Here is a 23,329-nt window from a genome sequence, read left to right as displayed (position 1 = left end):
CTGCTCCCAAGTCCCACAGCCCGTGTGGCCAGAGCAGGCTTGGTTCCCTCTGCCCTATAGATCTACCCCACGGCACGCAGCAGCCTGCACCCTACTCTGTCACTGTTCTGCTGCCTGTGCTGACGTAGCACTGGGGTCTTTGGGCCCTGCGACCTGTACCCCTTGCCCTCGCTGTGATGGAGAAGCCCCATGGCATGCCACACAGCAGCGTGTCAGTTGCCCTCTTGGCAGAAGGAACGGTGACTTCTGTTGCAGCCAGTATCTGTGGGCTCTCTACATGTGCGTTCATGGCTGGGCAGCTCTCTACGTCAAGCTCTCATCTAGACAAGTGGAAAAAATGAAATACTGGCTCTGGGGGCCATGCCATCCCCTAGGAACTGAGCCAGCAAAGCCACATGGATTTGAACCACAGGCTGAGGGGCCTGGCACCTGCATTTCACTAGCAGCAAATATCTGGTTTCCGAGGGCTGCTTGCCTCTGACTTCCCCAGGAAGAAGGACATGAGGGCAAGAGAGCACATTCAATCCCCAGCACGTGCTGAGCAGCAGAACGTCAATCCAAGGCGGGACTGGCAAGTCAGTGAAGCCAACGAGCGCATGTGCAGTGGCTGATCAGCGGGCCCATGCTTTGTGGGGAGGAATCAGAACATGTGTGACAAGCCAAATGGTAAGTAACTGGCCATGGGAGCTGCCCTCCAGCAGGGCTCGCAGAAGGGAGCTTGCCTTCGATACGGTATCCCACCCCATACTGGTGAACAAGTTAAGAGGCTGTGACTTGGATGACTGCACAGTCCGGTGGGTGGTGAATTGGCTAGAGGGTCGCACCCAAAGAGTCGTGCTAGATGGGTCGGTCTCGACCTGGAAGGGTATGGGCAGTGGGGTCCCGCAGGGTTCGGTCCTTGGACCGATACTCTTTAATGTCTTCATCAGTGACTTGGACGTGGGAGTGAAATGTACTCTGTCCAAGTTTGCAGATGACACAAAGCTATGGGGAGAAGTGGACACGCCGGAGGGCAGGGAACAGCTGCAGGCAGACCTGGCCAGGTTGGACAAGTGGGCAGAAAACAACAGGATGCAATTCAACAAGGAGAAATGCAAAATGCTGCACCTAGGGAGGAAAAATGTCCAGCACACCTACAGCCTAGGGAATGACCTGCTGGGTGGCACAGAGGTGGAAAGGGATCTTGGAGTCCTAGTGGACTCCAAGATGAACATGAGTTGGCAGTGTGACGAAGCCATCAGAAAAGCCAATGGCACTTTATCGTGCATCAGCAGATGCATGACGAACAGGTCCAGGGAGGTGATACTTCCCCTCTATCGGGCGTTGGTCAGACCGCAGTTGGAGTACTGCGTGCAATTCTGGGCGCCGCACTTCAAGAAGGATGCGGATAACCTGGAGAGGGTACAGCGAAGGGCAACTCGTATGGTCAAGGGCCTGCAGACCAAGCCCTACGAGGAGAGACTAGAGAACCTGGACCTCTTCAGCCTCCGCAAGAGAAGGTTGAGAGGCGACCTTGTAGCTGCCTATAAGTTCATCACAGGGGCACAGAAGGGAATTGGTGAGTATTTATTCACCAAGGCGCCCCCGGCGGTTACAAGAAACAATGGCCACAAGCTAGCAGAGAGCAGATTTAGACTGGACATAAGGAAGAACTTCTTCACAGTTCGAGTGGCCAAGGTGTGGAACGGGCTCCCAAGGGAGGTGGTGCTCTCCCCTACCCTGGGGGTCTTCAAGAGGAGGTTAGACGAGTATCTAGCTGGGGTCATCTAGACCCAGCACTCTTTCCTGCTTATGCAGGGGGTCGGACTCGATGATCTATTGAGGTCCCTTCCGACCCTAACATCTATGAATCTATGAATCCTCTGCACAGAAACCCAGGCAGGACCAATGCCACCGTGTGCATTAGTCACATCGGGTGGTGCGCAGGAGCTAGGAACTGCGAGTTCCAGACTGACCTTCTGCTTGGCCCTGGCAGGACACCATGCAGCTCCCACGGCAGACAGGAGTGCCAGGCACGGCTGCCAAAAGGAACCCAAACCCACATCAGGCTGCTTTTCCTTGTGTGTGAAGGTTTTCTGGGCCAGACCCATGGCAGGAGGGCAAAGATGCAGGGCAGTTGCACTTTCCTGGTGGATGTGGCATCGGGACCCATTCACATGCCTTGGCAGTAACAGTGATTTGAGCCGTTGTGGCTCAGGGAGGCAGGTCTGCTGTAGGCTGGGCAAAAGCCCGGCGATAACCAGAGGAAGCCTAACTCACTGGGGCTAGGAAGGCAGAGGCAAGCTGCAAAAGCAGAGCGAGAGCTGGGGACATTTTTGCCTTTTGGGTTACAGAACCCAAAGAACCTTGCCTGCCTAGCATCCCCAGAGACACTTGTAGAAACCATCTAAGAAAGACTCATGTGGACCGGCTGAGAAGTTGTCCAGTACCTGGGGGAACATGGCTCCCCCGATATTTATTACACCAGGCCACATGCCAATTCCTTGCAAAATAGCATGAGAATAAGAGTGGGGCAAGGTGCAGGAAGACAGGAGATCGCTGCTTCTCCTAAGATGCAGAACAAAGACCAAGTGTTCATAACACGCTGCCACTAGAGACGAGGCAAGCGGCCAGCTTCCCATGGTCAGCAGGTGACCCTCTCGGTTACTGCGGCTAGCTGTACCAGCTGAAAGAGAGGACCCAGGTGGAAGAGGGGAGCGACGGACAGTGCCATGCTCAACAAACTGCACCCTCAGTTTGCAATCACTGCTCTTCCTTCTCTCCCCACCGCAGTGGGCCACAGCCCATCACTGACAGCGCGATAGGGTAGCTCCAGCTACTGCTCTACAGCTTTAAGTGCTTGAGGGAACCACGTGCTGTTCTGGCTGACCCCTGCCACCTTGCTGCCGCTACATCTCTGCCAAGAGCACGTCGCAGTTTCCTCACCTTGTCACCTGAGAATGGGCAGGATTAATACCTGTCCCTGCTGCCCCATACAGGTGTTAACCAGCCATCCCCAGACGCTCCTGCTAGAGCACACATTCACATGGGGCCTGTTCTGAGCAGCAGGAGGGAACCTGACCACTGCCTGGGGGAGAACGACCTTGCAGGACAGCTATCTCAGAACACTGTGGAGTCTGATGCTTCCCTCTGATGGCTGCCAGAAGCCAGATGAACCCAGTTACATTTGCACCAGCTGCTCCATGTGCAGGTCACGAGGAGGTCCTCCAAAGCTGCTCAATGCAAGGGCACCAGGGGCAAAAGACTGTTCATTCTCTGGTTCCAAGTAGCTGTTCAGGGTTTGCAGCCTGTGCAGGCCTGTGGCCATTCCCTTTTGCATTACTCCAGAAGAAAAAGGTGCACCCTTGCAGGCCACGGCAGCTTTCTCTGGGAAGGTGCTGCTGATAACAACACCCATGGGTAAAGCCCAGCTCTAAGAGGGGGAGACGGGCAGAGTTGAAGGGGCTTATCCCTGGCTACAGAGTGAGAAAGGGGCACAGCTGGGGTGAGACCCCAGAGGGGCTTGGTTCTCCCAACTCCTCCCTGAACACTGGTGTTGCACCACTGTAGTGGAAGACACGTCAGCTCAGGAGCCACTGGGATGGATGCACGCAACTGGCAGCCCCTAAGGGAATCAGGAGGACAAAACACAGGCCAGGCCCTGCACTCACCTTGGATGGCAGAGAGGTACACGAAGGCATCCTCGTGCTCCATGTTCTCCAGGAAAACCTGAAAGAACAACGTGCCACAGTGAACTCCGTGGCACAGCCTCAGCCGAGTCCCAGTGCTGCCTGCTGGCAGCGTGCCTCCCTTCCCTTCCCGAGCTGCCCCTAGCCCACCTGCCCAAGGGAAGCCCGGGAGCCCTTGTGCCCACAGTGGTCAGCAGGACTGTGCAAGCTGTGCCTCCTTCACCCTGCTCAGTCCCACTTCCTGCAGCAAACTGCAAAACCTGTGGCAGCTGCAGGTACTGGCAGCAGTGGGGCAACTTCATGGGGGAGGCAGGCAGCAGAATTTAGGCTTTCAGCACCTCGGAGGCAGCTGCAGCTTCCAGCAGAGGGGAGGCATCTTTCCCCTCTGCCACGGTGGCAGGCTGGGAGTTTACAGGACGTTGCAAGAGGGGCTCTGGCATTCTAAACCCTGGGACAAGTCAGCGCCCAGGCACGTTGGCTTTGTGCAGGGGGGGAGAGGAAATGAGTGAGTCTTGTGCTCGGAGACTGTAATGGGGGGGGAGGGAGGGGGGTGTCCCCCAGTATGTGCATGACCCCACAGGTGTTGTCATGTTATAAGTGTGAAGACAAAGTGCAAGACTAGGGAGAGGCAGGGCAGGATCACGTGTCTTGCACACCACCCTGGAGGGAGTGCTGACTACCTGGAGGAGTTTCTCCTGTATCTTAAGGGCCTCTGGATCCCTCTGTGCTATGAGGCGGGACAGGCTCCGCAGGGCAGCTGCCCGTGCTGGGACATCGGGGTCATAGGCGGTCAAAAGGAGCTCCTGCAGCTGTTGTGGGGTCTGTCCACAGGTGCTGGGGCCTGCCCCAGGGCTCTCAGCAGGGCGCTCTCCCCCCAGACTGCATTCCTTGTTCTGCTCTTTGGGACTGGGGGTAGCAAACATGCTGCTGCGTGCGTGGCTAGGAGCTGGACTGCTGCATGGCTGCCCGGTGCTAGTCCCAGCTGCTTGGCCATCAGGGCTTCCTGCAAGGCCTGTGCAGGTCGCTTCTCTCATCCTGCTCAGTCCTGGCTTCTTCCCCAGGGTGCTCTGGGCAGCTGCACCAAGCGTGTGGGTGGAGAAGGCTCCGTGAGTGCAGATTGTGATGCGCAGGTCGGCAGCGAGCTCCTGGATGACCGGCTCGGGGTGGATACAGGAGATCTGCTCCAGAAGGGGCACCAGCTGCTGCAGGACAGCAAAGTCGCTCGACCTGAGCTGGAAAAGAGAAGGCAGAAGAGCACTGGCACGGCTTCAGACCCAGACGTGCACACCCTGGCTGAGAGTGCTCCCAAGAACATTCCCCTGGGCTGCGACGCGCAGAGGGAGGGCTGGGACGCGCTGTACGAGGGAGCAGGACCTCTTAGGAAACCATCGCTCTGGTAAACATGCGGCACTGATGGCGGAGATACCAACATGCCTGAGCTGACAGGTGCGAGCACTGGGTGTGGTGGGACTGTGGCCTTTCACAGCTCCCTAGCACCCCTGCTGGGTAACATGGCTGGAGGGGGCCCAGAGTGCATCCTGCTTGGGCGCTCCTCTGGTCAGGCTGCGTGAGATGGCACCTTGCATGCGCTGAAAGCTGCCATTGCCATGGTCTCGCCAGAGTCCTCTGCAACCTGCGCGCAGCCAGCTCGGCCCAGCTGCCCAGCACAAGCTCTGCAAAGCAGAGGGACGCCCTTCCTGGGCTTCATGTGGGCCTGGCTCTCAGTGCAGCACGTACAAAGAGCACGCATGACCTGCACAAGCCACAGGATGGGCGATCTTATGACCAGCTAGGCTAGTCCAGCTGCACACACAGCTGTTCTCAAGTCAGGCATGTTGACACCTCCACATGCGACTGCACGGAGCATGCTGCAAGGCCCATCCGCTGAGGAGCAGCATGAGGGCCAGGCTCCCTGAGTACAGATGGCGACACACAGATGGGCGGCATGCTCCCATAAGGGGGAGGGAAACGGGGACGGGACATGGGAATCTGTTGCACTTGGGGCTCGGGCTCGAGTCAATCTCTGGTTCATGTTTTTCTGGCTGCGACAGGGGAGCAGCTGCTGGTTCAACCTGCCTGACGCCTCCACACAGAAAGAGGGTCTGAGAGCTCCCGTGTCATCAGGCAGGAGAAGGGATGCCCTGGACTTCAGCATCCATGGAAAGCCAACCTTCCCCACAGCTGGCAGCAAGGCCAATCACAGGGCCATTATCTAACACAGAGCCCGGCTCAACTTTCCCTGAAAAGATCATCTGGGGATGAACACGAGCTGGAAAATGAGGCACTTCATGCTAGGCTGTAAGTGCTATTTAACGAGTGAAAAACAGAGCAAAGCGCTGGGTTATTAGCCAACAAACATGACAATTACAGCAGATTTCTCACTTGGGGCCAATGCCTCAACAGAGCCATTGCCAGGGCCTCAGCGCCCAGGCAAGATGCTGCTTTGGGGAGGGGAAGGGAAATTGTCTAGATCAATGGTTTTCAATCTATGGTCTGCAGACCCCTGGGGGTGCACAGACTGTCTAAGGGGTCTGGGAAAGATGGCTGCAATCACTCAAAGGTATATGCACACCTATACTTACAACTCAAACAGGTCCACACCTCCGTTCAAAATTTTTTAGGGGTCCGCAAATTTAAAAAGTTGAAAACCACTGGTTTAGGATATCACAGAAAATGAACTGAGCAGTAGTTGTCTTGATTCAATGCAGTGCAGAGCCAGGAGGAAACCAGTAAGGGAGCTGATCTAGGGCAGGGGAGTGGGGTGAGGAAAGCAGGCCAGGGCTTCTGCAAACCCCAAAGGATCACTTCTCAGCTCCCATTGAGAACGCCCAGCCCAGCCCCTCCACCAGCCTGGACTCCCAGGAGACATAAGCGCCTGCATCAATGGGAGGTGTCTGTCTGACCAGCCTAAATGTGATAACCTCCGTTCTGGTATCTCTGCAAGGGCCAAGATACCACCTGCTGCTCCTCAGGAAAGGAAGCGCTGCTGCCCAGCACCCCGTGACTCTACATCCAAGCAGCTGGCAAGCAGGTCTTCTATCCGGCATCACCGATGCAGACATTTTAGGCCCATCTCAACAGAGAAACACTATCCAGGACTCCAGCTTAAAAGACCGACCTACAGAGCAGCTTAGAGGCCTGTCCAACACTATGGTGGGCAACAGCTGGGACCCCTGTGCTGCACACCCAGGAAGCTCTGCTGCCATTGCAAGATCACAACTCCCCAGGGAGGCCAGCAAGTAGCTAGGATGGGGCGACGGGGGCAGTGCTAACAGCCGGGACTCCAACAGCTCTCTCCAGCACCACTGAGCTTTCCCACTTGATGCACGCTCATCCCAGATTTCCACGGGGGAGGAAGGCGGGAGAGGGGCAGAGGATAAGGCAATGTTTTCAGCTTGTTCCCACACTTGGACAGCAGCCTCGACCATGACAGCCCAGCTCTGACACAGCTCCAGCAGGCGCAGCACAAAACCTGAGACCTCCCCATTGTCACGGTTTTGTTGGGGCACAGTGGGAGGGGGTGTTAACCGACATCTGAGTTACACAAGGGCATCTCTGTAATTTATCCTCGTGGATAAAAATTCCATCAGATGCTGCAGCAACCTGTCCCAGTGCCCTGCATCTGCCAGCAGCTGAGGAGCAAGAGAGCTCTTACCCCACCTCCATTTGAGGGACCCAGGAAAGCAAGTACTTGGCCCTCCAGCCTGAGGCTGTTTGTGCACAATTATGCAAAACACTTAGTAATTCAAACCAAGATGGCCAGGTGTGGAGATGCATTAGAGACAACTGCCATCTGGCCCCAAAACCTCTCTCATGCAATTGACCTGGACAAGTTAAGCTGTTTCCATTAACGATTGCTTAATGAGACTCAGGTCTCACTTAGGAGGGGCGCTATTAAAAAGATGCACAAGAGTGGAACTGCTTTCAAGGTCCTGGCTCAATTGCTTGGCTCTGATCTTCATGTCAGGCCCAAGGGGGAAGGGCAAAGCAGAGTACAGCCAGGAGCAAGCCTTGCCAGGGGCAGGAGTCAGGCTGAGGAAGGGGAAGAGTCAGCTCTTGCTGGGATTTTCATGGCTGGCAAGTTTTACAGCATAGAGAACAAAAGTCAATCATGTGGGAGCCGCCCACCTTATCCTAATGGGACATTCCCAGCACTGGGTCAGAGGAAGGTGAAGCCCTGTCTGTCAAGCCCTGGGCAAAATTCCTTCCCAGCCCCACATCTGGCAGCAGGTTGAACCCTACATCCCAAGTGAAAAGTCACCGGTCACACCCAAAGCCTCACTCACACCTACACTGCTGAGCTTCTGCAGAGGGTGGAGAAGGGGCTTATCCTGCCCTTTGTGCACTGGGTCCTCAGGACAAGGTCGTTAATGAGCCCATCACAGGCTATTCCTGACCGGGGCAGCCTCAAACAAGTTTTCTCCTGCTTTAAACACTTAAGACAGTGAGACCCATGCAGGTTTCTTTCATTCTTTAAGACTTGCAAAACACTAGCATGTTTTGGCTGGTTTGCAAAGATAAAGGACTTTTCTTCTGCTGTTCCTAGTCATTTAACCTGCAAATAGCTACAGTGAATTTCCTTTGTTCACCAGCAGCTGGATGAGTTGAGTGCAGGTAGGGAAATGAGGTAAAACTGGAAAAGGAACCGAGCTGCAAACCCGGCTGGCCAACGGCACCGTGCCCCCTTAGCCTCCAACACACACGTGATGCACAGCATGTTGCAGGACCTCTGTTTATTGCCTACATTTCATGCACGTGGCTTTTCAGCACCATCCGGTGCACAAAGAGCATGGCATTGTCCTTACAAGATGTCCCACAGGTGGGTCAAAGCTAGAAACATGGAGCAGTTTGCATCTGAGGAAGAGCACAGATCAGGCATGGGCTCACCACATCTAGGCAGCAAGGCACAGCCAGGGTGGCACAGAAGACTTGAGCTGCCACCTCATGACTTGCAAGCACTTGGCTAGGCACAGGCCCATTTCCTAGGCCTTTGCGCAGGATGCGGTCTCTGACAGCGGCAGTAATAGATGCTTTAGCAGGAGATGATATGAACAGGACGTGTCTCGTGTGATCTATCCCTTTTCAGACCCTCTCTGGCCCCAACAGTCATTGGGTTAAAGGAGATGCCCAATTTTTTTATTCAATAGCTCACAATGGTCATGTGTGCCATGAATCTACCCGATCCCTTTTTGACCCCAGTTATACTCTCTGCCTCCATAATCTCCTGTGGTAATTTTACTATGCGCCATGTAGAAAAGTACTGCCCCTTTTTTGATTTAAGCCTGTCTCCTGATGAGCTCAGTGGGTGCCTGTACTCTGGGCCTAGGTGAATAACAGCTCCCTGCTCACTCTCTCCTTTAGAAACCACCTTCTCCAGGATGTTGTGGACACCACACACATTCCACGATCAGCCACACGTCACCAGAATGCCCTACAAGATCCACAAAACAGCTTCAACTCTTCGTAGAACTACAAGTGTGCCGTCAGGGAGGATATTTTTTTGCCCCTCCCCAGAGTCAGAGCTCCCACAGTTCATCACAAGTCATCAAGCTCTTTTCCCCTTTCACCACGTGCACAGAACAGATCCAAACAAGAGCTGCTCTTGGAATTCATGTTTGCAGCCAAGCTGCTTCTTGTCCAAGCTTATAACCTGGCTTACTGTGTGGTGACTAGACCCTGTGTTACAGCAGGACCTTGGGTCCTATGAAGAAGGAAGAGGCTCAGGAACGAAGCCAAGATACAAGTAGTTCCAAGACCAACTTGCAGGATGAAAGCTCCTCCAGGACAGACATAAATGCTTCTTGACAAGCAATTGCAGCTCACTACTGAAATCACAAGGTCCCTTGGCTAGAGTGCAGTGAGGAAATTCATCCCTGGCCACTGTGACACAGCAGGACGGGCTGGCCAACACACCAGCATGAATCACTATCGTGTCCTATCTCCAAGAAAATAAGAGAAGACGTGGGAAGAACAGAAGCATCTTGGTAACCAGACCATAAGCTTAAAGCCATCCCAGCCAAGGGAAGAGGTGTCTTCCCACCGGGAAGTAGGCGCTACAGGTCTCTAGCATCTCCAGTACGTCAATGTGATCCGACTCTGGGCGAAAGGCCAGCTCCAGGAATTCTAGCACTGCCTCTTCGCCTGTTCAGAGCAGCCTGCACTGCTGCTGACAGGAGCCCTGAGCCCCTTCACATGCTCAGGTGGCATAGACATGGCTTGCTGTGTCTGGCTTACCTGCATGGCCCCACCCAACATGGCAGCCACCAGCCCCATCGCCATGCTCAGCGTCTGCGCTTCCACAGCGCCCACAGAATCCTGGGCGAGGCTTGCACATGCCCGCTGCAGCGTTGTGGCCACGAACTGCACCACCTGCCAGAGGGAGGGAGGGGAGAGAAACACAAGTCACGTCAGTCCAGCCAGAAACATGCAGGTCCTGTGCCCCTCTCCTTAGGGCAAGGCACCGTCAGTCTCCTCTTGCAATGCCCCTTGCACATTACCGGAGATGCAGGGTATGTTGGCACAGCACGATGCAGAGCCGCACAGAGCACCCCGAGCTTACTCGGGGACCAGGACGGGCACATCAGCACAGTGGTCCGACTGGACTGACTTGCCCTGCAGAGAGAACACTGGCTGGGCAGGGCTCTTAGCCAATGCAGCCATCCTGATTCTGGTCTAGGGGATCTACACCCCAAAGCATCGCTCTGCAGACATGCCCACAGGCCACTGCTACAGAAGCCAGAAGCAGTGCTGTATCTACTGGGCACGCAGAGCTCTGGATTACGTCTGGCGCTGAGGAACCACTCGGTGCTGGCCACAGGAAGAAATGGGCAGCTCCTGTGCCAAAGTGCTACAGCGCAGCATGGGGTTGGCATGGGCTGGGGCTAATGTCTTTCCAGGCTCACATGGTTGCACAAGGAAGCTGGAGTGTCTGAGCGCAGTTTTCAGCACGGGCAGCATTTCTGTAGATACAAGTGCCCTCGGCCCATGGGTTCTCTGCTACCCAGAGCGCCTCAGCAACATCACTCTCCAATGGTCTGAGCATTGTATGTCCTAACACAAAGAGCCAGCCTTCAGCAGCAGGTACGCGAGGCGGCAGCAGCAGCCAAGCCAGCCAGCCCCAGCTCCCGCTGCCTTTTGCAATTAAGGCAGAAAATGGATACGTCTGAAACCAGATATTGAAAATACAACACTAAGCAACCCCCTCCCCTCCCCGGCCTGGTCACACACACGCTAACACACGGGTTCTCTGGAAACCCTTCAGTGATGAACACGTTGACAGACTGGGCGATAAGCCCAACTGTGGCCTGGCTACTGCAGAGGCTTGCGGATTCCAGGCTCCCTCTCTCCACTGCAGCCCTTCACAACCCTGGAGGATCAGGCTATTAAATTCAGCTCATTACATTCATTAACAAGCTCTCGGAGAGCAAAAGCCCCCTGCTGGGTCTGCAGGGAGCAGCCTAGGAAAAGGCCTGGGGGCAGGGGCACGCCGATTCCCTCCCGACAAGGGCTGGCCTGCCCCTAGCAAGCTCTCAGCCCGTGCAGGTGGCAAGAGGTCTGTGCAGGGGGAGGAGGAAGGGGGTGGGAAGGGGCTGGGGGGCTGGCAGGCACAGGTGTTAGGGTTCCAGCAAACACCCTGGGGAAGGCCTGAGGTTTGAAATATTAAAGAGGCAGCAAGGGAAAGGGCAAGGGCTAAGTGCCACAACCACTGGGGAAGCACTGGGGAGAACAACGCCTCACGGAGGAATAATTAGAAGGCGCAGAGAATGATTAATCACCGCACCAGTCAGTCAAAGCCCTGATGGCTGGATACACGCAAAACGGCAAAGCGTGGACTCGGTAGGGCTCTAACATGACCGTTTAAAAAAAATGATTTGCCCTGCCTTGCTGGAGTGTGAGCTCTCCCAGGCGACCAGGCTGTTTCACTGTCTGCAGGGCACCTAGCACAGCTGTGAGCAGTCTGAATAAAGAGGGATCAATCTTTTCCAGAAACACTCCACGAAGTTTCCAGATGCGACCAATAATAGGCACATCTCATCAGTTCAAAGAGCACCCCTGCTGCCCAGAGAGGGGGACACAGCCAGGGGTGAGACCTCCCAGGCCAGGCAGGGTCTGCAGCCAAGAACACAGGCAGACATCCCTTTCTGGTGTGTTTTGCAATTAAGACAACCAGTGTGTGTGCCAGACTGGCTTCCTTTGGCAGCCAAACCTTTGGCCCCCCCACAGCTTCCTGCATTGCTCTGAGAGCCCCAGATTAACGTGGCTTTTGTGCTTTGCTGCCTTCACCAGCCAAGGGGAGAACCACAGCTTTGTGAAGACTTGTTTAACTGCTGCTGCACCCCAGCATTACGGGGCAGCTGGCACCAGGGAGTATTGGGGGTGGAAGGTCGTCACAGGTAAATGATGCTCTTTGGAACAACCCTTAATCGAGGCAATTTTTAGTCTGCAGCCCTGAAATAGGGCAGAGGCTCCCTCAAACCTATGCACTGCATAGGATCATAGAACATGAGGGCTGCAAGGGACCTCAGGCGGTCACATCTAGTCCAACCCCCTGCTCCAAGCAGGACCAGCCCCAACTACATCATCCCAGCCAAGGCTCTGTCTACCTGGGTCTTCAAAACCTCCAAGGATGGACACTCCGCCACCTCTCTGGGTGACCTGTTCCAGTGCTTCACTACCTGCTTGATAAGGAAGTTTTCCCTAATATCTAATCTAAATTTCCCTTGACGCAACTTGAGCCCATTGCCCCTTGTTCTGCCATCTGCCACCACTGAGGACAGTCCAGCTTCATCTTTGGAACCACCTGTCAGGGAGTTGAAGGCTGCTATTAACACCCCCACCTTGGTCTTCTGTGACATCTCCACCCACCCTGAGCACCGTCCAGTCTCTTTCATGAGCTCGAGTCCCTGCCACGCAATGCAAGGCAACAAGGCTTGTCCGCAGGAAATAGATGATCTCAATTCTCCTAGCCTTATTCAGACAGACTGGAGGATGCGCTGACCCTGGGAGTGAGGGCTGGGGGAGGCAGGTGGCATTCCTATCAACCCACTGGAATGCATCTGGATCTGGTGACATCTGCCAGTCGCATACAATTTACCAAAGCTGTCCTCCAGCATACTGACCAAGGGGGAAAGCCGGGGGCCTGTTAGCCAACATCCTGGACTCCCAGAATGATTTGCAGTGGAGTTAAGTTCCAACTGCCAGCCCCAGCCAGGGTAAGAGGTTCCAGGTACCCACGAGCATGTACTCTGTCTGCACCAGAGCTGGTCTGGGACATCTTTGAGCTGATGTCTTTGAGCTCTGCTAAGCTTCCAAAAGGTTTCATTCAAAAGGAGGTAAGAAACCAACAGGAACAGACCCAAGCTTTGGATTAATGAGTGGAAGATTCTCCTGAGTGGGATACAATGATGGGTGTGCTACAGTGTGGGCTGAACTGCCTCCATCTCCTAGCTAAGCGGGCCATGTTGTTCCTGCAGACTGGGAACAGAGAACACTAGCTCATGTTCACTGCTCTACAGTTTAATCAATAAACCAGTAGAGCTTGATCAGCTGGGTCCCTTGATCCTTTCTTACAGCTGTGTCAGAGACACGGAGACCCAGGCAGCACCCCCAGTGTGAAGCATCACTGCCCCCGCCATGCCTACCACCCACCTGCACCACATTCGTGAACACGGTGTCCGAGATGCTCTCGCACAGCATGGCCACCAGCTGCAGGATGAGCAGCTGCTTCTTCTGCCCCTCGCGGTGCTGCTCCAGGTCCAGGAGGCTCTCACAGGAGAGAGGAGTAGGGTCCAGACCAGCCTTATCCTCTGCAGCCACGCAAGTCAGCTCCTGCCAAGAGGGCAGAGACCGAGGTGAAGCAACACAGGAGAATTCTGCTCTAGGGGCATCGGAAAAATCACAGCCCTATAGCACTGCTGGCGGCTCCCTCATCCAGACCTACATCCATGGCCAACAACTACAACTACCCACTCTTGAGCAGCACCCGAATAGGGCAGTCCTATTGTCATAAGCAGCTACCCAGTCTCCCGCCTCTCCCCACCAGTCTCATCCTGTCCCAGGATCTTTGCTCCAAGGGGGTAGGGTTTGGGGCTCTTCCCAAGCCACATCCTTAAGTGCTGAGGTGTCCCAAGGGGTATTGCACTGGGTCCCTCACCAAGCCCCCACGCTCTGTGCTGCTCGTTTCACACAGCGGTGCCCCTTCACACCCACACAGCCTGTGAGGCCATTTAAAGAGCCCCAAATAAAGGAGCCTGGAGCTCTTTGCACTGGCCAAAGTACCAGGGAAAAATGGTCCAACCCCAACGGGTGCAAGGGGGGCAAGGAATAGGCTCTACCTGCCAACTGGCGAAGGGGGAGCACAACCCAAGGGGGGCCTGGACATGGCTGGGCTGGATGCCAAGCTGCAGGATCAAAGGGAACGGGGGAGTTGGGAAGTGCCCGCTTCCTGCTTCCCCAAAAGCCAAGGCAGTGGCAGTCTGGCTGGGGGGATTACTGCAGACCTGAAACCCACCATTAAGCTCCAGACATGTTCCTGTTGCCAAAACAGCCCAAGGGAGAACAGGGGTTAACCCTTTCTTGGCCGGAAGGCTCCACACTTCTCCTTGGAGCCAACACCCTGGCCTGCTCAGCCCTGGTGCAGAGAAGGGAGAGGAGTACAGCTACCCCCCCTCCACCTGCGGTGGGTCCTTCCTCGCTGTCCTCAGGGGATTTGAGCAAACAGTCTCCTCTCTGCCTCTCTCCCACCTGCAGCCAGGATCCGTCCGGCCTCTGAACGTTAACCCCCTTGGAATGTAAGATGCTTCCGGGAGCCTGGCTCCCAGCAGAGGCAGCCCCTCACCTGTAAGCAGCGGAGGAAGAAGTCTCCCGCTAAGCCACTCTTCTGGCAGTGAGACAGCAGGTCCACCAAGGTTTCCAGCTGCCACTGCTCCCAGGACAGCTTCTGGTAGAGCACTTCATCCTCGTCACTGGAACAAAGGCGACATTTCACCCTGACAGGAGCCCACCCAGAGCCAGGCTGCAGCAACATCGGCTCCAGGTCTGGTGCCTCCCAAGGACCTTCCACCCCCAATGACTTAGAGTGACAAGATGCATCCAGCCCTTCCTTCACCCTCTTCCACCCCACACTGAGCAATAGGTCCCTGGCTGCCCTCTTTCTGGGAGGGAAAGGAGGGGATGCAGAGATGCAGCCACCTCCACACAGCAGTGCCACACAGGAGCTCAGGACAGGGGGGCAAGGAATCTGCAGCCAACAGAAACTGCGCCTGAGCTGGGAGATGGATGTTTTTCCCAGCTGGAATTTGGCGCGGACGCTAGGACATTCAGGAGTCCTCTGTTGTGTTCACCAGCTGCTGAAGCACAAACTCCCCCCACTCTACCTATTTACACTCTCACTGACATCCTGTCACACTTTAAGCTTCTCTTATTCCTTGGTGTCTCAGACCAGCAGAGACTTCCTATGCCTGAAGAAGGGTGATTTTGCCTGACAGCTTGCTAGGAACTTTTTCCCAACTACTCAGTTGGTCTAATAAAAGACATCACATCTACTCCAAGAAGCTTGCCTGCCTAAACTCCCCCCAGTTAATGGTGTTTGGCATCTTGCTATTCCATCTCATTTACCCTGCAGTTTCAGGTGCTAATGAGCCTTAGCCAGGCCCTTTGTATGGAACAGAAGAGCCCCAGGTTTGCTCTGCTTATCTGTCCATCTCTGTCTCCTGTTTCCTTCTCACCCACCCAGCCCACCCACACAATGCTGGGGGGGCTAATACACTTCATGGCTTCACAGAAGCCAGGAGCAGGAGTTGCTCCCAGGGCAGGGGCAGCCTCAGGGAGCTGATGAACTATTGCTAAGCCACGTGATGAAGCTGAAAGGACAGCGCTCCAGGCTTACAAGGGCAGATTCTACCGGCACTAAATATGCCTGTAACCTGACGGCACCGCAAAGAGCTGGGTGAGCATTAGACAATGAATGCAGCAGCCCAAAACAGTTCCCTCTTTCCCAAGAGCAGGGATACAATTACAGGGAGCTCATGAGACCTGCTCACTGCAGACTTGCACTGCCTTGAGGTAAGGGTGCTTTTGTGATAACGTAATGCAACTGGGGCAAACACTCTCACTTTGGGCCGTTTGGGTTCAATCTAAAACAAACGAAAGCAGCACGCAGGGCTGGGCTATCGTTTAAGTAAACCTGCACTCCCACAACCTCTGGCCTGGCCACTCCTGGGTCAGACACCTGCACTCCATCCAGCTCACGTTCACACCCCATTCCCCTGACAAAAATACAACTTCCTTTGGCACTGATTTTAGGGGTGCTAAAGGGCTCTGGTCTCACAGCACCAGAGCCTCCAAAGAGCCATTGCCTATAGTCTGCCGGTGTAACCCCTCTCTACCCCGGTAGCGTGCGACCAACATGCCCATCTGACAGTGCCACCACTCCACTAGGAACTTCATTGTGCCAGCAGCCAGCCACAAGACAGCAAGGACATGCCGATGCTGCAGGCCAGCTGAAATTTGAACAAGCTATTTAGAAACACATTTCCTGCTCCCCGTCTCCAGTCTCAGGACAAAGGGCTCCCCCACATATAAAGAGAAGCCCCATGTGAATGGTGGTCTCGTAGCTGTGCCAGGGTAAGGTCCGCTCCGCTCTCTTGCCTCGTGGCTCTGTCAGCATGCAGTGTTATTTGCTGGGCAGGTGGAGCCATGCCTGCTGGGGTTTGGTGCGACCGCCTGGGTCCTGCACTCCACAGGGAAGGAACGTGGCAGCACTCGGCATACCTGCACCAGCAAACTGTGCTCAGCGTGGAACTGGCTGTACTTTGCGAGACCCCTGCCTCCAGCTGAGCCACGAAACAGCCCTAAGTGTTGAACGGAGACTGTCCACCTATTTGGCCAGCCACTGTGAGGAAGACTGCAATGCCAGAGTCCTCGTACAAGTCTCTTACCTGATAGTCTCTTTGACTGCGATCAGGGCACCACCTTCACTGGCTACGCCAAACTGGCAGTGCGGGTGGAGAGAATGCATGGCAGCATTCAGTCCAGCAAATGCTTCCAGTGTGGAAAAGGCCACCTCCATCTCAGACTTCTCCAAGAACCACAGCAGGATCTCTTGGCAAGGGGATCTGGCAGGGAGAAGAAGTCATTAAATTGCCCTTTGTCTTACATTAGTTCATCCCCATCCAGAGGTGGCTGAGGACCATGGACACACTGGGCTATATACTTCAGTCAGCAATCCAAAAGCTGGAAGATTCTTTATACGGCAGGTCCAATGTATTGCAATGGCTTCTCTTGCCTATATAAAAAGGGTTCTGCATCCTTACCCAGCCGTGAACAGAGAAGCCTGGCAGCATGAGCAAAAGCAAACACCTTGCAGGGATGGCCTCTCCACATGCACACATATGTGCGCGCACACTTTAGTGAGACAATGCACAGAGCTCTTCCCTCCGTGGAGAAGTCTGAGCAGAAGAGAGACTGGGAAAAGAGCAAAGTAACAGGGAATGGACAGCTTTGCTCAGCAAGCATCTGACGAGATCAAGGAGCAGGTCTGCGGAGGTACCCGGCTTCTGGAAGGCTCGAGACGGCTGGGCAGCTGGAGTTCAGAGACCCGTGCTGAATCCTTTAAGGAAGGGACAACTTCTGGCAGCAGGTCCCCCTGCAGCCTTATTAAACACGGGCTGTTTCTGTCCCTTCCAGGAATTCCCACTGCACCTCTGAAATGACTGCCAGACACCCCTGCTCTGGGAGCACTGCTATAAACCTACCGCAGAGATTTCAGCAAGCTCTTGTCCAGCCTCACACTTAGCAGGCCTAAACAAAGCTGGGGCCACACAGGTGCTTCCAACCAGCAGAGGAGCCTGAGCACTTCTCCTGTTCCTAAATTCCCCCAGCACTCAAAACACCTCTGCCCCCAGCCAGGCTCCTTCCTGTTGCATGAACTGCCTAGCACCTGGGATCCCTCCTTGCCACTCAGCTAGTCTTGGGTCAGACTGATACAACCACACCTGCACAGAACCAGCAGGTCCTGGACACTGGTTTTCTGAGAATCCAGAAGCCGAGACCATGGCTGCAGTGGGAATTGCAGCGATTCCTATGTAGCACATGCGAGTATGAACCTAATAGCTATGCTTATTACATTTACTTCAACTGTAAAATCCTCAGGTAGGAAATCCCTGGTTTCCACTATGCTCGTATAGCACCAGTTTGATACTGGTGCGAGGCAGGTGATAAGCCTGCTTCGCCACAAGGCACTGCTCTTCCTGCCCTCCAGGGCTGAACACCAAGCAAGGAGGTTTCTCCTACGACAGGATACCACATTTCAGGCTTGACAAGTTCACTGCTTTACCATTCCCCAGCTCTTACCGCAAATGAGACACGTTCTGCTTGGTGAAACAGTACAGAGTGAAAACCACTCCCAACGCCGGCTGTAAGGACTCCCGCAACGTGCCAGAGGATTCGTTTCCAACCACGTATACCTACAGAGAGAGACAGGCATGCTCAGAGCAGGGCCAGGCCTCTGCCACGAGCTGACAGGAAGGGAAGGATAAAGGTGCACGTGTGCCTGGCATGATCTGCCATCAGAGAGAACAAGCTACGGATGACTGCTCCTAGCCCTCCCAACTGTGGGCTCATTGTATTACCCTGCTAACAAGGAACCCCTGCTCTGCTGACTTGGCTCCTAAGGTGGCCTCCAGCACCTTCTCTAACGCCATCCAGGAAGTGCTGTAACCAAGTACATGAGGCTCCAAAAGCGCCCAAACGTTACAACCAGTCATTCAGGGAATCTATCGCTTGGGGTAAGAGCTTGGGCACTGCCTGGAGCATTAGCCTCTTGGGAAGCAGCCACTCTTTATGGAAGTACCGCACCCAGAACCGACTCCCTGCTGCTACAGCATCCATCTCCAATGTGAAGGCAGTAAGACCACTGGGTTGCCATGCTGGCTGAAATCTGGGAAACGAAGGTTGGTGAATGGCAGCGCTCTGAGGAAGCCATGGCATGAAGCTCCTTTCCCTGCCTTGCAAGAAGCCCTTGCAGAGCGCTAGACCCCCAGACATTGCAGAATCAGGAAACCAACAACCTCTCCACACCCCAAAATGCAAAGGTATCAGCTGGTGCAGTCACGTCCTGACTCACCAACTCATCTAGCTGTGTCCCAAAGGAGCACAGTGGATCCCAGCAAACCTCGCAGCATAACTGCCCTGTTCTGCATCACTTAGCCAGGCAATTCCTTACAGATCTGCTACAGTAGCTGCAGCTAAAGCAGCAGTGCTGCGAAAACCCAGCTTAGAACAAAGCTGTGAACATAACGCTCAGATGGGCAAGAGACTGGGTTTACAGAAAATGGATGCATCTGTCAGTGCATGGTTACAACTAACAGAGGTGGAGATGCCTTTGTGTGAAATGGGGAGGGCCTGGGAAGAGTCTTGCCTACAAACTGCTGGATGCCTCTGCAGGTCGGCCGGCTGCTAAACTCACGGGCTGCTCAGAGGATGCTGCCCCTTTACACACAGCCCCTCCATGGGGCTCAGGAGTTCAGGTCTGAGCTCATCCGAATTCCTCGCAGGCAGCAGGGCCTGGGCATATGCATGAAAGAGGAGGGTCTCTGGATGCTGTTTTGGCCGACTGCTCAGATGCAGGAGGCATTCTGCCCGTGCTAATCCCCATGGAGCCATGCTTCCTGCCCGGCACCTTCGGCACACAAAGCCTCCCTGCTGAAGCCCCAAGTGGAGTTTTCCACTCCCGGCATCAAATGACACTTGCTAGGCAAAAAAAAGCATGTCTGCCAGCTGAAGTCTCCCTGCTAATCTCCCCGTTGTCAGGATTAAAGCGCACTGCCATTAGCCAGGGACCCACCCTGTGCTCCAGAGGCTTCCTCACAATGGGCGCCAGCCACAGAGCGGCCTCCGAGGCCGGCCCCTGCCTGCCAGCTCGTTACAACAGGCCGGTACTACCCAGCACACTGCAACAATTGCAGCGGTTAAGAGCTCAGGTTGCCTCAGTGCCTGCCAAGGAGCCAATCACTCCGGCTCCAAATGTTGCCCCCATGGCCCAGAGCCTGGGGCTATGCAGCAGAGGATTCTCCCCCACCTCACCCTGTGGGGCCAAGCATATGAGCCGGGTGCTGGCGACGACTGTTTGCTATAGCTGGGGACCACGTACCACTGCCCCCATAGCAGGGAGGTGCAACCGGCACACACGGCAGCTCTCGACCCAAGCTCTGATTTATGTATGGCAACTCTGAGGTTGCAACCCAGGCTGAGTGCAAGCATTCATCCCCAAGTGCTTCTCTGGGTACCAGCAGGCTGGCAGGCGTGGGTGAAGAGGGCCCAGGCACCCCCTGCCCTCTGCTATCATCAAGGATGCAATTCATCGCAGAAGGGATCGGTGCCTCCGAGCTGGAACGGCCCAAGAGCAGCAGCTGCAGGAACAATACATACATCACGGCTGGAAGGAGCTCTGCAGAAGGTGCTGAGCTTGCCTTGTCCGCCCTGCCCTCTATGGCTTCTGCCTTGACACTCGACAGCCACTTACCGCAGCTCCCGACAGCGAGAGCCCCACTAAGGCAGAAGGCTCGTGATTTTCACAGCCCTCTGGCCCCTCCCCGTCTAATCAGCTGCATGTGCTGTGAAGCAGGAAAGCGGCTACGTCTCAGCGGTTTCCCTGCCTCAGCAGCAGTCAGCCCAGGCGCTGTAAATCTGTTTGGAGGCCGGACTGGCACTTGTTCCATGTGTGGATCTACACTCAGCAATGGTGTCTCTCGAAACAGGCCAGTAAACTATGCTGTTCAGGGATAATGCTGAACGGTGGGCAATCACTGCTGAAAAGGCTACTGGTCATGCACGGGGCAGAGGAAGGTGTTGGCCTCTGCAACTCGCTGCAGCCGACTCCAGACTCAGAACTGAACCTGCGCATGCGGGATGCACCCGTCTTGCATTGAAGAGTGCAGCAGGATTTGTTCCAAGGGAATCTAACACGATTCAGAAGCTAGAAGGCGTTTTGCTGGTAACCTCTGTCCTCTACCAGCCGGAGAAAGATGACCACCAGCAGCAGAGATGAAATCATAGAGAAGCAGGGCTGGAAGGGAGCTCCAAAGGTCTACTCCAACTCCCTGCCTGAGGCAAGATCATCCCTATCCGAATCAGCCCAGATAAATCCCTGATCTCACCCAGGGGCGGGCAAAATACGGCTCACGGGCCAGATCTGGCCTACCAAGAGATTCTATCTGGCCCACGGCAGATCCCTTGGCCCTGCCTGGCCCAAACACACGGGGCAGGCCAGGCTGTGGCATTTGCAGCCAGTTCCCCCACCCCTGGGTAAGTGGCAGCGTGGGGCTGGTGTGGCAGCTGGACTCAACTTCCCAGCAGCCCCACCTACCCATCCCACTCCCAGATGCCACTCTCTGCCCACCTGCCCATCCCATCCCATCCCCCCGGGTGAGCGTGCCTTGCCCTTGGGGGTCCCAGGCCAGTGTCCATGGAGACCCCACTTGCTCCGTCCAGCACCAGCAGGGTCGAGTGTGGCAGTGGACAGGCCTGGGTAGGATCGATTGCCTCCCCACCCCCATATGCCAAGCCAGGTCAGGAACCCCCTCTCCCCCCACAGCCTGCCCAAACTCCTTAACTGGTCCTCCAGCCCACATTATTGCCTGCCCCTGATCTAACCTCTTAGTAAAACAACCATCATCCCTGACACCACAACACAACTGAACCTGCCACAGGGAAAGCAGGGGGAGCACAGGGAACCCCATGTTTTTTCCACCCCATTTCTTCAGTCTTGCTACACACACCCTGTCCCAAACAGAGCGCACATCCCAGAAGTGGAAGCCCTGCAGCCGCACTTCCGTGCCCTGCTGAGCTGTGGGTAGGTCATGCGGTAAAGGTGCAGGCTCAGTGCATCTTCTGGGAAAGGTAGAATTGGGAAAGCCCCCAGTGAGCACAGGAAGGATCAAGTCACGGAACAAAAGGAGCCCGAGTCATAGAACAAAAGGAGCCCTTCACTAGCAGCCTGAAGCTAAGCCACTTCAAAGGCTTGCTGCTCCTTTTCCAGGGCAGATCACTTTTCCAGGCTATCAGACTAGAAAGATCATCACCAAATCCCCTGCTCTGACCTATTCCCTACTGCTGGCCAGAAATCTGCACTCAGGGATTCCTGCACCCAGCCCAGAGCATCTGCAGATCTGCTAAAAAGTGTTGTCCAGACCCTACTCAAAGCCCCAAGTGATGGGAAATCCACCACTTCCTGCAGGAAGGTGCTCCCAGGATTAAATCACTAAGACAGCTGGTGTGTGAACTCCCTGAGTTTCATGCCGAGAAAAGCTACCAGACAGCAGCCAAGGAGGCTTTGAAGCTCTGCTCATCCAGCTAAGAAAGAGCTAAATTTCCCCCCCGTTTCTCCGCACCCCCACTCCTCTCTGCTGAGTTGAGCAGCAAACACTGTCAGGAACAAGCAAAAGCTGACCCTGCAGCCTGCACAGTCCTGGGCACCCAAAACTGCCAGTAGGCTCAGCGAGAGGTGCATACACCTGCACCAGAAGGACTGGACAGAAACTCTGGTTCCCCGCAGGCCTCTGGGCAGCGGTCGGCTGGCCGTGACCCTGAGCCACCTCTGCCCCAGTAGCTGGCAGCTGGAAAAAAAGCAAGGAGCAGCCCAGGCTTTCACTGTGCATTTGGGGCATGCTGAAGAGACCAGGAGGCAAATTCACTGTGTTTACTGTGACTGCAAGGGGGAATTCGAGCACGAGCCTGCCTGGGGGCAGTGCTGGGATGAGGCAGGCGTTGGCTGGGCTTTTCAGTGAGTCCTTGGATAGCCAGGTCTAGCACAGCACTGAAGTTCCTTAGCTGGGCTAACACAGCTCACCTCTAAGAGCTCCCAGGGAGAGGTGGAGCAGACAATGGCCTCACCTGCATGTGGAAACTGCTGCCATCCCCATTTGCTCTCCCAGCCTGGCTCACCTGCAGCCCTGAGACAAACATCATCAGCTAACACGTCCCTGGCTGAATTCCTCCCTCCAAGCTATGGGTCATTTCCTGCCTGGGGGACATACCAGTGCAATGCTGGGCACTACCAGGAACACTGTCTCCTTTGTGATGTTTCTCCCCCACCCTCCAGATACACTCTTCCTCTGTTCTGTAACTGCTGGGGTTGCTGGAGCCTCGCAGCTAAGATAACTGCTGCCCTCTACGGTTCTGTTACATTTTACATCCAACGTCTGCTCCAAAGGCGTCTGTAAATGGCTGCCCTGCCCTCTGTGCGTTTGGTGCCCCCGACACCCCATCCAAGCAAACACGTGCGCCCCAGTCTCATCCACAGGAAGGCAGGAGGCTGCTTTCCTTCAAACCCTTCCATCTCTTCTCTTCCGAACATGCAACATCCTCTAATCCCACTTTCCCTGCCAGGAACAGGTCACCAGTCCTTAAGGGGCACAAATTTGCTTGTTTCCTAACTACAAGCCACAGGCGTTGTATTCGCTGACTTTAAAAGATGCATCACCATCCACTATGAGCTGTGGGCAGAAAGGACCTCACCACCCACTCACGCTCCGCCAGGGCTGTATGGTGAATACCAGCATTCCCCAGCTGAGAACCCAGAGGACTGAATGGCATGGTCTACTCAGCTGGTGGAAGCCCTACTACCAGTTCCCAGTGTTCAAGTCGAGCAGCGGAAGACATGG

At 55.1% G+C, this 23,329-nt stretch overlaps 1 protein-coding gene across 1 annotated transcript in view; it reads right to left on the bottom strand.

The window, feature by feature from the left end:
• The window catches only part of TANGO6 (transport and golgi organization 6 homolog), a 56,870-nt gene that overhangs the window by 23,934 nt on the left and 9,607 nt on the right, over positions 1–23,329 (bottom strand). The window contains exons 8-14 of the mRNA XM_019484405.2: positions 18,021–18,133; positions 16,607–16,783; positions 14,506–14,632; positions 13,317–13,496; positions 9,903–10,037; positions 4,349–4,900; positions 3,651–3,708 (exon numbers count right to left, since the gene is read on the bottom strand). Coding sequence (XP_019339950.1) covers positions 3,651–3,708; positions 4,349–4,900; positions 9,903–10,037; positions 13,317–13,496; positions 14,506–14,632; positions 16,607–16,783; positions 18,021–18,133 — 1,342 coding nt within the window. The remainder of the gene's footprint in view (positions 1–3,650; positions 3,709–4,348; positions 4,901–9,902; positions 10,038–13,316; positions 13,497–14,505; positions 14,633–16,606; positions 16,784–18,020; positions 18,134–23,329) is intronic.

Source organism: Alligator mississippiensis, chromosome 10 (genome assembly GCF_030867095.1).
Source record: "Alligator mississippiensis isolate rAllMis1 chromosome 10, rAllMis1, whole genome shotgun sequence".
NCBI classification, from domain to species: domain Eukaryota; kingdom Metazoa; phylum Chordata; order Crocodylia; family Alligatoridae; genus Alligator; species Alligator mississippiensis.
This window is presented reverse-complemented; position numbering and strand designations above follow the sequence as displayed.